General features: G+C 45.1%; 1 protein-coding gene across 1 annotated transcript; it reads right to left on the bottom strand.

Moving 5' to 3' along the window:
* Positions 1-11,612: 11,612 nt before the first annotated feature.
* On the bottom strand, positions 11,613-13,039 carry LOC129355014 (lysozyme C-like). Its single transcript, XM_055024565.1, is given in 5 exon segments — positions 11,613-11,769; positions 11,849-11,927; positions 12,003-12,128; positions 12,131-12,160; positions 12,742-13,039. Coding segments are annotated over 5 exon segments (450 nt in total). The 5' UTR covers positions 12,890-13,039; the 3' UTR covers positions 11,613-11,702.

The raw sequence follows: 13,039 nt of genomic DNA on the forward strand, positions 1-13,039 counted from the left end.
ATGCAGTGGCCATTTTTAACGCAGCGGCCATTTTTAACGCAGCGGCCATTTTTAACGCAGCAGCCATTTTTAATGCAGCGGCCATTTTTAATGCAGTGGCCATTTTTAATGCAGTGGCCATTTTTAATGCAGCGGCCATTTTTAACGCAGCGGCCATTTTGAGCATTTCCACTGAATATCCTTCAGCTTCCTGAAAATTAACCAATAAAAACAGCAGCAACAGATAATAATGACTGAAGGCTGAAGTAGCCTACATCATCTCAGAGACCAGCTCACGCTTTGCTGACGTCATCGGCCGCCATCTTGATACCAGGTCGGGTTTGTTTTGGATCCAGTGGATCCCTTCAGGTTTTCTAAAAAAAAAAAAAAATCCCTTCAGGTTTTCTAAAAAAAAAAAATCCCTTCAGGTTTTCCACGCAGCTTCCTGTCCGCCATGATGACGCAGCTTCCTGTCCGCCATGATGACGCAGCTTCCTGTCCGCCATGATGACGCAGCTTCCTGTCCGCCATGATGACGCAGCTTCCTGTCCGCCATGATGACGCAGCTTCATGTTTAAACTCGTTTCCCTCGCCGGACCAGGACCGTCGATGTGACGTCACCGCCTTGAAAGTTAGTTTAACATTCAGTTTATTTTACCGTCGCCATGATACGGGGAGGGGGGGGGCGGGTTTCCGGTGGGCCAGTCACTCCTTCCGGGTCGGCTGTTCCCGCCCTTATCTCGGCGCATGTGCTGTCGCCTAGCAACCGTCACAGCGCTGAACCCAAGCTGTTAATTTATAATTTAGATGTTTATGATTTTTTACAAATCGTTTGTTTTTCCTCAAAGACTGAAATTGATTCTGAATATGTTTTTGAACAACAATTGATTTGTTATTATTGGTGTTTATAATTATTGTCTGAATCTCAGAGCTTCATCCCTCCATCATCGTCCTGTTCGCTGGTCAACATCTATAATTATATAAAGCTCAACATGTCGCTGCATTCATAACCACAGATGAAGCCACATTTAATATTCTTCATGTTTAAACAATCGTAAATCCATCTAAAGTGTGACGGAAATGTTTTTAATGATTTCTTTTAGATTTTTCTAACTTTGTGAGGTAAATCTCCATTAAATGTCCGTCCACATTATTTTTAATGAAGGAATAATTAGGAACATTAGTGGCCATGTTGTGGCTTTTAAAGCGATTTGCTGGCGTCTCAAAGGACCTGCAGAGTCACTCACTGTTGCTCTCCTTTCACCATTAATTATGGATCTGTGTTTTCTAACCTTTGTTTGCACCTTCTGGTCTCGGGTTCAACGCCTGACCCAGAAAAATGTTTTCAGGCTGTGAAGCGGTGGGTTCTGGTCCGATGCTGCGCCAAGCTGTGTTCACACCGAGCAGCTGTTTATGCCTTTACAGCCCCTTCATGTTTATGCAGGAAAGTATAAATTATGTATAAATTAAAAACATGATGTGTTAAGTTTAATAAAAATGTATTGGCAAGGGAGTGGGTATAAGTGGGATAATACCCTCCAAGTTTGCTCTTATCCTGATTAAAATGGATCCCAGGGAGGCGAGAAGCACTCAGTGTGAAGCCATCCATTACGCCGCTGGGTTATTATCCTGGTGTACACACAGGTTCTCAGTGTGTTTTCCATTAACCTCACAATTTATGAGAGCGCGCTTGTAACCCCGCTAACAGCCGCCGCCGCAGCCTGGAGACGTTCAGAGCGACGAGCGAAGATTAGATGGAGTCTTCATCAGAAACGTTTCAGCCGCAAAACAAACCTCCAGGGCCATCGACTGACCCTGGAGCCCCGGCTCTAATTAAACATAATTAAACATGTCTCCACGGCAACAGCTGAAAAACAAATATAGCATCGTGGAGGAACGACGCGCCGCAGAAAGAAGCTCCCAGTTCCAGAAGAAGAAACGATAATCCCATTAAATCCTGAGTTTCAGCATCCAGCCCTCAGTTCCACACGGTTCCAACCTGCATGACGAGAAACGACATATTTCTTATTTCTGCAGCCATAAAGAAGAAATATTGACAAGTTTGATCTGTGATTTACAGAGAAAGATGTTTTATTTAAACATTAAAATATCCCCAGAAGCTCTGAGTGTTGGCGTTCCTCAGGGCTCAGTTCTACACCCACTATGGTGACTGAATTTGAAATATTTCAGTTATTTAGTCTGTCAGAAGAAACAACGCAGTTCATTTTATGCCAGTTTAAAACAGAACTCTTTAGTTTTTAGTTACCAAGCTAAATATTTAGTTTTACAAACTAACATTTTGCTTCAACCTGAATATTTATCTAGCAAAACAATAATCAGTTAGAAAAGAAAGTTTTTTTGAGCTCCAAACTAGATATTGAGTTATCAAGCTAAATGAAGGAGAAGTTAAATATTTAGTTAAATATTTAGTTAAATATTTAGTTGATATTTAGTTGGTAGACAAAATATTTAGCAAGCTCAGGATAAATATGTACAGACTAAATGGTGAGCGAGTTAAAGATTTAGTTTATAAACTAAATATTTAGATTCATAACTTAATATTTACTTTAAAATTAACATTTAAAAATGATTAAGACATGAGGAAAATTCATCCATTTTCTATTGACCCTTGACCCCAGTGGGGTCAGGAGGAGCTGCTGCCTCTTCAGTTACGTTCCGGGCAAGAGGCGGGGTCACCTGGAGGAGGGGTCACCTGGAGGAGGGGTCACCTGGAGGCGGGGTCACCTGGAGGAGGGGTCACCTGGAGGAGGGGTCACCTGGAGGAGGGGTCACCTGGAGGAGGGGTCACCTGGAGGCGGGGTCACTTGGAGGCGGGGTCACCTGGAGGCGGGGTCACCTGGAGGCGGGGTCACCTGTTTCCAGGTCACCTGTTTGCCAGTCTGTTGCAACATGATGAAAATATGATTTAGAAAATGAAGCCCAGTTTTGTTTCACAGACTAAAGAAGTTGATTATTTTTGAAGTGTAATTTTTAAACTCTGTATTTGCTGCCCTTGGTTTCTGGGAGGAACTTTTCATTTACTGCTTTGCAGACGACTTGCAGATTTATCTTCCTGTAAAGCAGGACAGGCTAATTTCTGGAGGACTTCTTGCCTTGGAGATGATGAACAGCGAACGTCCTCAAAGCTTTTCAGACTAATGGAAAACAAAATGTTGGCCATGATATTTACAGCTCTGCAACGTTTATCCCCTCATTGGGAAACAAGCCGTGAACTCCTGGGAAACGTGAATTCAGCCTTGCATTTCCCTTTAGTTCCCTCACTGATTATTAAACTCTCCGTCCTCCTGCAGCGGGTTTGGATGCTAAGAGGATTTTTTATAACTAGCAGATATCTCCATAATTGATAAACTGAAGCATAAACTAAAATCAACCAACTTGCAACACAAAGTTTCATCCTCAGATTATTTCAAAAGCTGGATGATGAAAACACAAAGACTCTGTTCTAATCAATATGTTTAAATTAAAAAGATGAATAACAGGAGCCACCTCTCCTGCAGGACAAGTGACAACAAAACCACAAAAGAAGAAATAAAGAGGAGGAGTCACGCGGCTGAAACAGTGATGAGGTTTTCTAACATATTCAGGAATAACAACAATCTGAACAGCAAAAGATATTTTGTGCAATTATAGCAAAACAGAAACACCAGTCGGTTCTGCTGGCGGCAGCAGAGCAGAAGTAAACGGTTATTTTTGGAGGAAAACTTCCTGCCGGTTCTGAGCGTTTTCCCTGCAGCGGCCTGCTGGGATAAGCTCCGCCCCCCCGCCTTAATTGAACAGGTTGATTTCTCCCCCAGCAGGTTCATCCAGGCGCAGAGAAACACCTGGGAAGTTAAAACGCTGCTCTGCTGCTGCTCTGCTTACAGAAATGGAAATGAGCGACTGGTTTCAGGAGATTTTCCCGCTGATTTATTTCTCCAGCCGTGTGAAATTTGACCCTTTAAAATGAGTTTTATGTTCTTGGATTGTGGCGTTAATTTTTATGCAGCAGCTGCTCTGACCTCTGAGAGCTTAAGCCTCCGTCTCTCAGAGTCTGTAATTACATTTCAAACATTTCAAACTTCTTCCAGATTAACACACACACACACACACACACACACACACACACACACACACACACACACACACACACACACACAGTGTTTGCCCGGGCAGCGGGCCGCAGACCCAACAACACGTCTACATTAGTCAAAGACAGCAGTTATGATGGAGGGAAGGTGAATGTTTAAAGTGTTTCATGCTGCTTCACATCCCACTGCAGGATGGAGACGGAGGCTTCTGATTGGCCGATCAGCCTCCAACACTTTAACCTGACAGGTAAACAGACTGAGTCACCGCGGCAACTAAAAACAGCAACTGGTTACATTTACTACTAGAAAAACTTCACTTTCAGGAGTATTTTTATTACACTGAACTTTTTACTCTTACTAATTTGATTCTGAACTTTTTTAACCCAAACTGACCAGACAGAGTTTCTGTTAAAGTTTCTGAAGGTTTTTACTCAAAATGTGTTTTAGTTTTGGTTTGGCTGGTTTTCTGCTGAGTGATGGTGATGCAGCAGAGCTCAGCCTGCCAGCCAATCAGGACACAGGATTTTGAACTCATGATCTCACTGCCTTCAACTGTTTTCTCGGTTCTTCCTGTTGATATTTTCATGTTTCCTGTTTGTTCAGCGTTTCAGCTCATGTGACTCGACCAACCAAACGTGATCCGAGTCTCTTCCACACGTGGAGCTGCTGCTCTTCATCCGGAGACCAGAGAGAAATCACTAAACTCTGACGCCTCCATCCATCATCCATCTGGTCAAACAGGAAGTTGCTCTCAGCGTCTTCAGAGGTTTTAGTGTCGTTTCCTGCAGTGGTTGTTGGTGCAGCGCCCCCACAGGCCAGGAGGGGAACAGGCTGGTTTGGGTCAGAACCACAGCAGCTGGAGGTGGAGCAGATGGTTCTGGTTCCAGTAGAACCGGGTCGACCGGACCGTCAACAATCTGCTCCACAACCAGAGGTGGTTCTGAATAACTTTTGGAGAAAACTAATATTTTTAATAGCAGATATAAAAACTGATTCTGTTTCTACAGCTGCAGTGATCGATGCTCTGCTTGATTTATTTTATAGTCATTCCTGGATTTTATAAATTAAAGGTTTTCTCCGTTTTTCAGCTGCTGGCAGGAAATCGTGTTTTCCAGCAGAGGATTTGAAATGAGCTTCAGTCTGTTGTTTAACTGGACCACAAACAAACTGCTGCTGTTTCTTTTCCTCCTATATTCCCAGGAGACTCAGAGCCACATGAAGCAGATCCGCATTTCAGCTGCAGGAACTCAGAGCTTTGATTTCTGGGCTGTTTGAGCTGCAGACTCATCGGGTCCTGCTGCCTTCAGCGCCGCCAGCAGCTCAGCATGAAGGTCAGAGCACTAATTGATGTTTTTTAATGAACTTATTAAGCGAACGGCTCGTTGTCATTCTGAAACGACGGCTGAGCGAAGCTTCAGGACGTTCAGGAGAGACGGAGGCTCATGGATCAGAGGCTCATTGAACGTCTGGAGCAAAAACATGCAACACGAATGAGAACAAAGCATCAACGGCCAGGAGAGGAGAAAGAAATCATTCCTGCCGAGAACTGAGAATTTTGGGTTCATCTCAGAAACTTTGTGGAAAAACTTTGTGGTTTTAAGATCTGCAGAAATGAAATCAAGTTTTCCTGAAGAGGCTCCTGCACAAACTCCTCACATCCAAAACCTGTCAGGTAAAAAAGCTTCACCTGCTGAAGCCGACCCGCATCCAGCCCCGTCACCATGGCAACCGCCAACCCGGGAGCCTTTCTGAGAAGCCGGTTGGTCGACCGACCAGGAAGTGAGTCACGTTTCTATTAGACAATAAAACCCGGGCTGCAGGCTGCAGTGACTCACAGCGAGACTGCAGGGCGAGAAGGCAGCGGATTTACAGAAACACCTGCTAAACGGACCGACTCAGAACCCGGGAACGTTCTCTGCTGGAGGTCAGAGTTCATCAGGATGAAGGTTCATACGTTCATTAATGTCATCCATCCATCTATCCATCCATCATCCAGATTTCATTCATTTAGTTCACACTGTTATATTTTACTCACAAGAAAAAAATGTTAGTTAATTTTTATAATTCATCTAAATACTATAGATAAATGTTCAAATATTAATATTAACCATCTATTTATTATAAAATATCTGTTCATGCTGATGTTTAGTTTCTGAAGTCACAATATTAAGATCAATGAAACAAAAAGCTTCATAACCAACAGAGTCATTGAGACACTGACTTCCTTCTGAGCTAATAGTTAGCAAGCTAACAGTTAGCAAGCTAATCCTTTAACTTGCTAACTGAATATTTTCTTCGAAGCTAAGTACTTGGTTAGCATTATGATGCGTAACCATGACAGCACTGTGCAGAACCGCGTGTCCACAGACAGATGGAGGAATCTCAGCCAGTTCTCAGTCTGGATGAAAAGTTTGGGTTTGGTTTGAAAATCTTTTCACGTTTTTCCTCATCATGGCTCCATCCTGCAGGAAGAATCGTTTAAATGATTCATCAAAGGGATCAAAGTTCATGAGATTCAAGCCGACGATGAGCGAATGGAAACTTCTCTCGCCTGGATCCGTTTCTGATCCAACATGGAGGAACATGCTGCTGCAGCTGCAGCATCAGGACGTGATGATGCTGCTGCAGCATCACGTCCTGAATGTACAGAGATAGAAACATTTCCATCTGAGGCAGGGATTTAATTGGACCAGGACAACAGGAGCGGCTCACTTTTTGCTCCTCCTCCTCCTCTTCTTCCTCCTCCTCCTCCTCCTCCTCCTCCTCCTCCTCCTCCTCCTCCTCCTCCTCCTCCTCCTCCTCTCTTCCTCCTCCTCCTCCTCCTCCTCCCTCGGCCCTCGCTCTGTTTGATATGGACGTCCAGCACCAGGCCTGCTGACCCTGGAGGTTCTGGCGCTTCAGAGATACCAACCCTGAAATTAACAACCTGCCCTCCTCCTCCTCCTCCTCCTCTTCCTCCTCCTCTTCCTCCTCCTCTGCTCCTCTCGGCTCGTTTTATCTCCTGCCTTTCATTCCTTCTCTCCACCCGTCTGTCACTCTTCTTCTACTCTTTGTCTTGTTCTCATTCAAATGTTCTAACCTTTCTCCACCTTTTTGTGGGTTTATTTCTTTCTTATTTTGTCATGAATCCATCCTGAAAATAACATTCCTGATGCAGTCAGGAAATAAATGTGCTGTTGCTCATATTTCTGCTGTCTAACAGCAGCAGAGTCTCTGCTTGTGCAACTGGAACAAACAAGGCAGCATTTAAACCAAAAACCTTCATTTTACCATTTATTTATGTTGATCAATGTTTCAATATTAACTATTTCAAAAATAGCTTTTCAAATGTTTTTCACATTTTCCACCAAGAAGAAATCGGATATTTTCTCCTTGTTTTTATACCAGAACCAACCGGTTCGGTTCGGTTCGGTTCTGTTCGGGCTGGAGGTGGACGGCCTTCAGTCAGAGGCATCAATCAAACCTTCACAGAGCGCAGGGCTTTGATTAGACCGGAAACACCTGGAAAACAGGTGTGCGCCGCCGAAATGCTTCCCCTGCGTCACAGCTTTGAAGCTTCAGTCCATCACCTGGTTCTGGATTTAAGGTGGACTGTTTGATAAACTACCATCAATTTCCTCTCTGAAGGATTTGTCTGTTACCAACAGGACAAAAGGTTCATGAGTTCTGACCAAACCGGATCTACAGGTTCTGCTGGACCTGGACCTGATCCAGGCTCAACCAGATGGCAACATGACGTAGATTTACTGGGAAGCTACTTCTGAGCTGAGCGACGAGAATCCTTAAGTTTTTTCTGCTGATGCTAACGCTAAGGGATGGCGCTGCAGTGATGCATTCTGGGTACAGGATAAACATCATTTCCTGGACAATGTAAGGAGATCAGGGACATTCTGGGTGGATATGACAAACTTTTTCTATCAAAACAATTAAAAGTGGTGAACAAACATGGCTGCTGTTTAGTGCAGAGACCTGCAGATGTTGCATTTAAGTTCATACTTTGTTCTCCTGCCCAGGTTTTACTCTGTTACTGTACATTTCATGCATGCATCAGACAAAAAATGAGAACATGATGAGAGGAAATGAAACTGCTGCAAAAACAGACTTCAAAATAAAAGCATGAACATCTTGACCAAAGTCAAAAACCAAAACTTCAACACAGATTTTGAAATGTATCCAAAACCAGTGAAGTAATTCAGCTTTTTAGTTTGTTTAAAATTTGTTTAGAGGCAGCAAAGTCTGCTAACTGTTTAGCAGCGCTAAAGCAGCGCTAAAACCAGCACTAAAGCAGCGTTAAAGCCACTGCTAAAGCAGCGCTAAAGCCACTGCTAAAGCAGCGCTAAAGCAGAGCTAAAGTAGGACTAAAGCAAAGCTAAAGCAGAGCTAAAGTAGGACTAAAGCAGAGCTAAAGCCAGTGCTAAAGCAGCGCTAAATCCAGTGCTAAAGCAGCGCTAAAACCAGTGCTAAAGCAGAGCTAAAGCCAGTGCTAAAGCAGAGCTAAAGCCAGTGCTAAAGCAGTGCTAAAGCCAGTGCTAAAGCAGTGCTGAAGCCAGTGCTAAAGCAGAGCTAAAGCCAGTGCTAAAGCAGCGCTAAAGCCAGTGCTAAAGCAGCGCTAAAGCCAGTGCTAAAGCAGTGCTAAAGCCAGTGCTAAAGCAGAGCTAAAGCCAGTGCTAAAGCAGAGCTAAAGCAGGGCTAAAAGTAAGAAGTAGAGTGCAGCAGAAATACTCCTAAAGTCCATTTTTTCCACAGTTTCTGCAGTAAATGTAACTTGATCTTTTTGATTCATCCATGTTGTCCAAACAGTGAAATGAGTCGTTGTTGGATGGTTAAAGTATTGCTCTGCATCGAGCCGCCCCTCCGCTCCTCCATCACTGTTTCCAGAACCTCCTCCGGCTCCGGCCCACATGGTCCTCATGGATCCGTCCCTCAGTCTGCAGATGAATTGATCCGGCTGCCTCCAGTCGGCCGCTTGATTAATGGCGTCTTGCAGGGCAGCTTCAGGTTGCTGCAGGTTGGAGACGAGACGGAGCCTCGCTGAACGAAGAACGTTTCATCAGGACCATGGTGGAGTTCAGGGTCCATGATGACCCCGATGACCCACAGAGACGGGCAGCTGCTGCTGCAAACCAGGAGGAAAACCAACCAGGTTCTAATTGATACGGCAAGTTGACTCCTGGAGCCTCTGATTGGACAGAAGCAGCGATTGATTAATCAGCAGGTTTTACTCTGCAGCTGGAGCTCAGCGCCTCAGTGCAGCCGAACCGGATCAATCACCGAAACTGGATCAATATCAAGTATCAGCTGGGGCTTATAACGATTAATGATCAGTTCTGATCATTCATTTATCCATTCATTTTTGAAAATTTATTCTTTCATTTTGTTTTCATGTCTTTTCTAAATCCCTGATTGGTTCAACCAACATCCCTTCAATGAGAGAAAAACATCATAAAAACTCCAATTTATTAAATTCATGTTTCATAAGAAACCATTTCATCATAAAACCAGACATGAATCTGGAAATAATACACTTGAAATTCCCTCTGAATTTGAGGTTTTTGCTGATTTTGAGGTTTTTGCTGATTTTGAGGTTTTTTGCTGCATCCTGTGAATCTTGATAATAAAACTTGAGGAAAAGTTGAGCTGGAGGTAAAAAAAAAAGCCTTCAGGTTGATTTTCTAGAATTGAATAGAAAATAACATGAAGAAAAAAAGAATCAATTTCTTTCCGACAATTCAGGATGCATTGAATTTAACAGAAGGTCTATAGAGTCACACTGAGCAGTCAGTGAATGCAGCAGTCAGTGAATGCATCAGTCAGTGAATGCATCAGTCAGTGAATGCATCAGTCAGTGAATGCAGCGGTCAGTGAATGCAGCGGTCAGTGAATGCATCAGTCAGTGAATGCATCAGTCAGTGAATGCAGCGGTCAGTGAATGCAGCGGTCAGTGAATGCATCACTCAGTGAATGCATCACTCAGTGAATGCAGCGGTCAGTGAATGCAGCGGTCAGTGAATGCATCAGTCAGTGAATGCATCAGTCAGTGAATGCATCAGTCAGTGAATGCATCAGTCAGTGAATGCATCAGTCAGTGAATGCAGCAGTCAGTGAATGCAGCAGTCAGTGAATGCATCACTCAGTGAATGCAGCGGTCAGTGAATGCAGCGGTCAGTGAATGCAGCGGTCAGTGAATGCAGCAGTCAGTGAATGCATCAGTCAGTGAATGCAGCAGTCAGTGAATGCATCAGTCAGTGAATGCAGCAGTCAGTGAATGCATCAGTCAGTGAATGCATCAGTCAGTGAATGCAGCGGTCAGTGAATGCATCAGTCAGTGAATGCAGCAGTCAGAATGCAGCGGTCAGTGATTGCATCAGTCAGTGAATGCAGCGGTCAGTGAATGCATCAGTCAGTGAATGCATCAGTCAGTGAATGCATCAGTCAGTGAATGCAGCGGTCAGTGAATGCAGCGGTCAGTGAATGCATCAGTCAGTGAATGCATCACTCAGTGAATGCAGCGGTCAGTGAATGCAGCGGTCAGTGAATGCAGTCGTCAGTGAATGCATCAGTCAGTGAATGCAGCAGTCAGTGATGCATCAGTCAGTGAATGCATCAGTCAGTGAATGCAGCAGTCAATGAATGCAGCAGTCAGTGAATGCATCACTCAGTGAATGCAGCAGTCAGTGAATGCAGCGGTCAGTGAATGCAGCGGTCAGTGAATGCAGCAGTCAGTGAATGCATCAGTCAGTGAATGCAGCAGTCAGTGAATGCATCAGTCAGTGAATGCAGCAGTCAGTGAATGCATCAGTCAGTGAATGCATCAGTCAGTGAATGCAGCGGTCAGTGAATGCATCAGTCAGTGAATGCAGCAGTCAGTGAATGCAGCGGTCAGTGAATGCATCAGTCAGTGAATGCAGCGGTCAGTGATTGCATCAGTCAGTGAATGCAGCAGTCAGTGAATGCATCAGTCAGTGAATGCAGCGGTCAGTGAATGCAGCGGTCAGTGAATGCATCAGTCAGTGAATGCAGCGGTCAGTGAATGCATCAGTCAGTGAATGCAGCGGTCAGTGAATGCATCAGTCAGTGAATGCAGCGGTCAGTGAATGCAGCGGTCAGTGAATGCATCAGTCAGTGAATGCAGCGGTCAGTGAATGCATCAGTCAGTGAATGCAGCGGTCAGTGAATGCAGTCGTCAGTGAATGCATCAGTGAATGCAGTGGTCAGTGAATGCATCAGTCAGTGAATGCAGCGGTCAGTGAATGCATCAGTCAGTGAATGCACCAGTCAGTGAATGCAGCGGTCAGTGATTGCATCAGTCAGTGAATGCAGCAGTCAGTGAATGCAGCAGTCAGTGAATGCAGTGGTCAGTGAATGCATCAATCAGTGAATGCAGCGGTCAGTGAATGCATCAGTCAGTGAATGCAGCGGTCAGTGAATGCAGCGGTCAGTGAATGCAGCGGTCAGTGAATGCATCAGTCAGTGAATGCAGTGGTCAGTGAATGCATCAGTCAGTGAATACAGCAGAGGAAAGGAAGAGGCTGAGGTGTCTCTGGATCAGGGATGTACTTGTTTTATTGAAATGTTATTTTAGGATCCCTAAAATAATGTCAGAGGATGAAGGTTGTTCTGGTCTTCAGGTCCAGGTCAGAGTCTGCAGCCCCTCAGGTAGCTGCTCAGGTCTCGGTTCTGACAGTGTTTCGTCCAGGCCACCCTGAAGCCAAAAACACTGTTACCAATGACGGTCCAATCAAAGTAAAGCAGTCTCACCATCACTGCATCACATGACCCACCATGCTGCGATCCCGTTGGGGTCCCTGACGACGCGTTTGGCGCAGGTGATCGCCGCGGTCACATCGTCTGTCTGCAGTTCTGGAGGAAGATTCAAACTGGAAGTTTCTGCTTTTACTTTCTATCCCAGAGAAAACATGAGGATTCAACGCTTACGGCTGCAGCTGATGCCGCATCCGTTGGATGCTGAGACTCCGCCATCTCTGCACCACCAGCGGCTGTTGATCTGGAAGATGCCGTAGTCGGTGGAGCCGTCTGTGTTGCGGTTGGTGGCTCTGGTTTGAAGGATGACTCGTGTTGGGTCAGGCAAACCCTACGGACAATCAGGAAACACCAGATTCAGCATCGGTTGGGTAAAGACTGAACACTGGATAACAAAATCATCCGTCTCCCTGGATGGGAACTGGAGTCTATCGCCAAAGATCGTTGAGCGAGGGACGATGACGAGACTGGAAACTCAACTAACAATGAGCTGAACACGACCTGGAGGAATCTAGATGCGTCTAGATGCATCTAGACGTCTCCAGGAAACCAGAAAACCAAGAAATGCAAAGGAAGAACATGGAGACTCCATCCAGAGAGAGATTCTCACTTTAAGGTCCAGTTCTTGGTGACTCTCTGGTGCTGCAGGCGACTGAACTGACCAGACTGCAGCAGCTGCTGCTGCAGATCCAACTAAAGAGATGAACCAACCCAACATCTACGTCGTTCTTAAACCTGAACTTGCAGCAAAAATGATCCATTTGCCAACCAATCAGAGTTGTTTTCTGATGATGACGTCTCTGAAAACCAGGAAATGTTTCATGAACGGAGTGAAGATGAAGGAGAACAAGCAGCTTCATGACAGACACGTCTGACTCCCACTGATGCTAACAGTCGATGGTTCTGTACTTACAGTTGGCCAGGCTGATGCCGCGGTAACCATCCATGCCATTGGCCTTCAAGGTGCGCGCCCAATCACAGCGCTCAAAGACTTTAGCATCGGCCGCAGCCAGCAGCAGCAGCAGCAGCAGCAGCGGCAGCAGCGTCTTCATCGTCTTCATCTCCTGGTTTCCTGTCGATGTGCTCACCTTGACCACCTGTGGCTGCTTTAACTGAGACCTAATCTGATTGAAAGTCGTCCAAATTCAACAATGAAAGGAGCAAAAAAACACGACGTTCTGATTTGATCCCAGTTTCTCTCTGGACTCCTG

This window comes from Poeciliopsis prolifica, unplaced genomic scaffold (genome assembly GCF_027474105.1).
Source record: "Poeciliopsis prolifica strain line A6 unplaced genomic scaffold, Auburn_PproV2 SCAFFOLD123, whole genome shotgun sequence".
Taxonomy (NCBI): domain Eukaryota; kingdom Metazoa; phylum Chordata; class Actinopteri; order Cyprinodontiformes; family Poeciliidae; genus Poeciliopsis; species Poeciliopsis prolifica.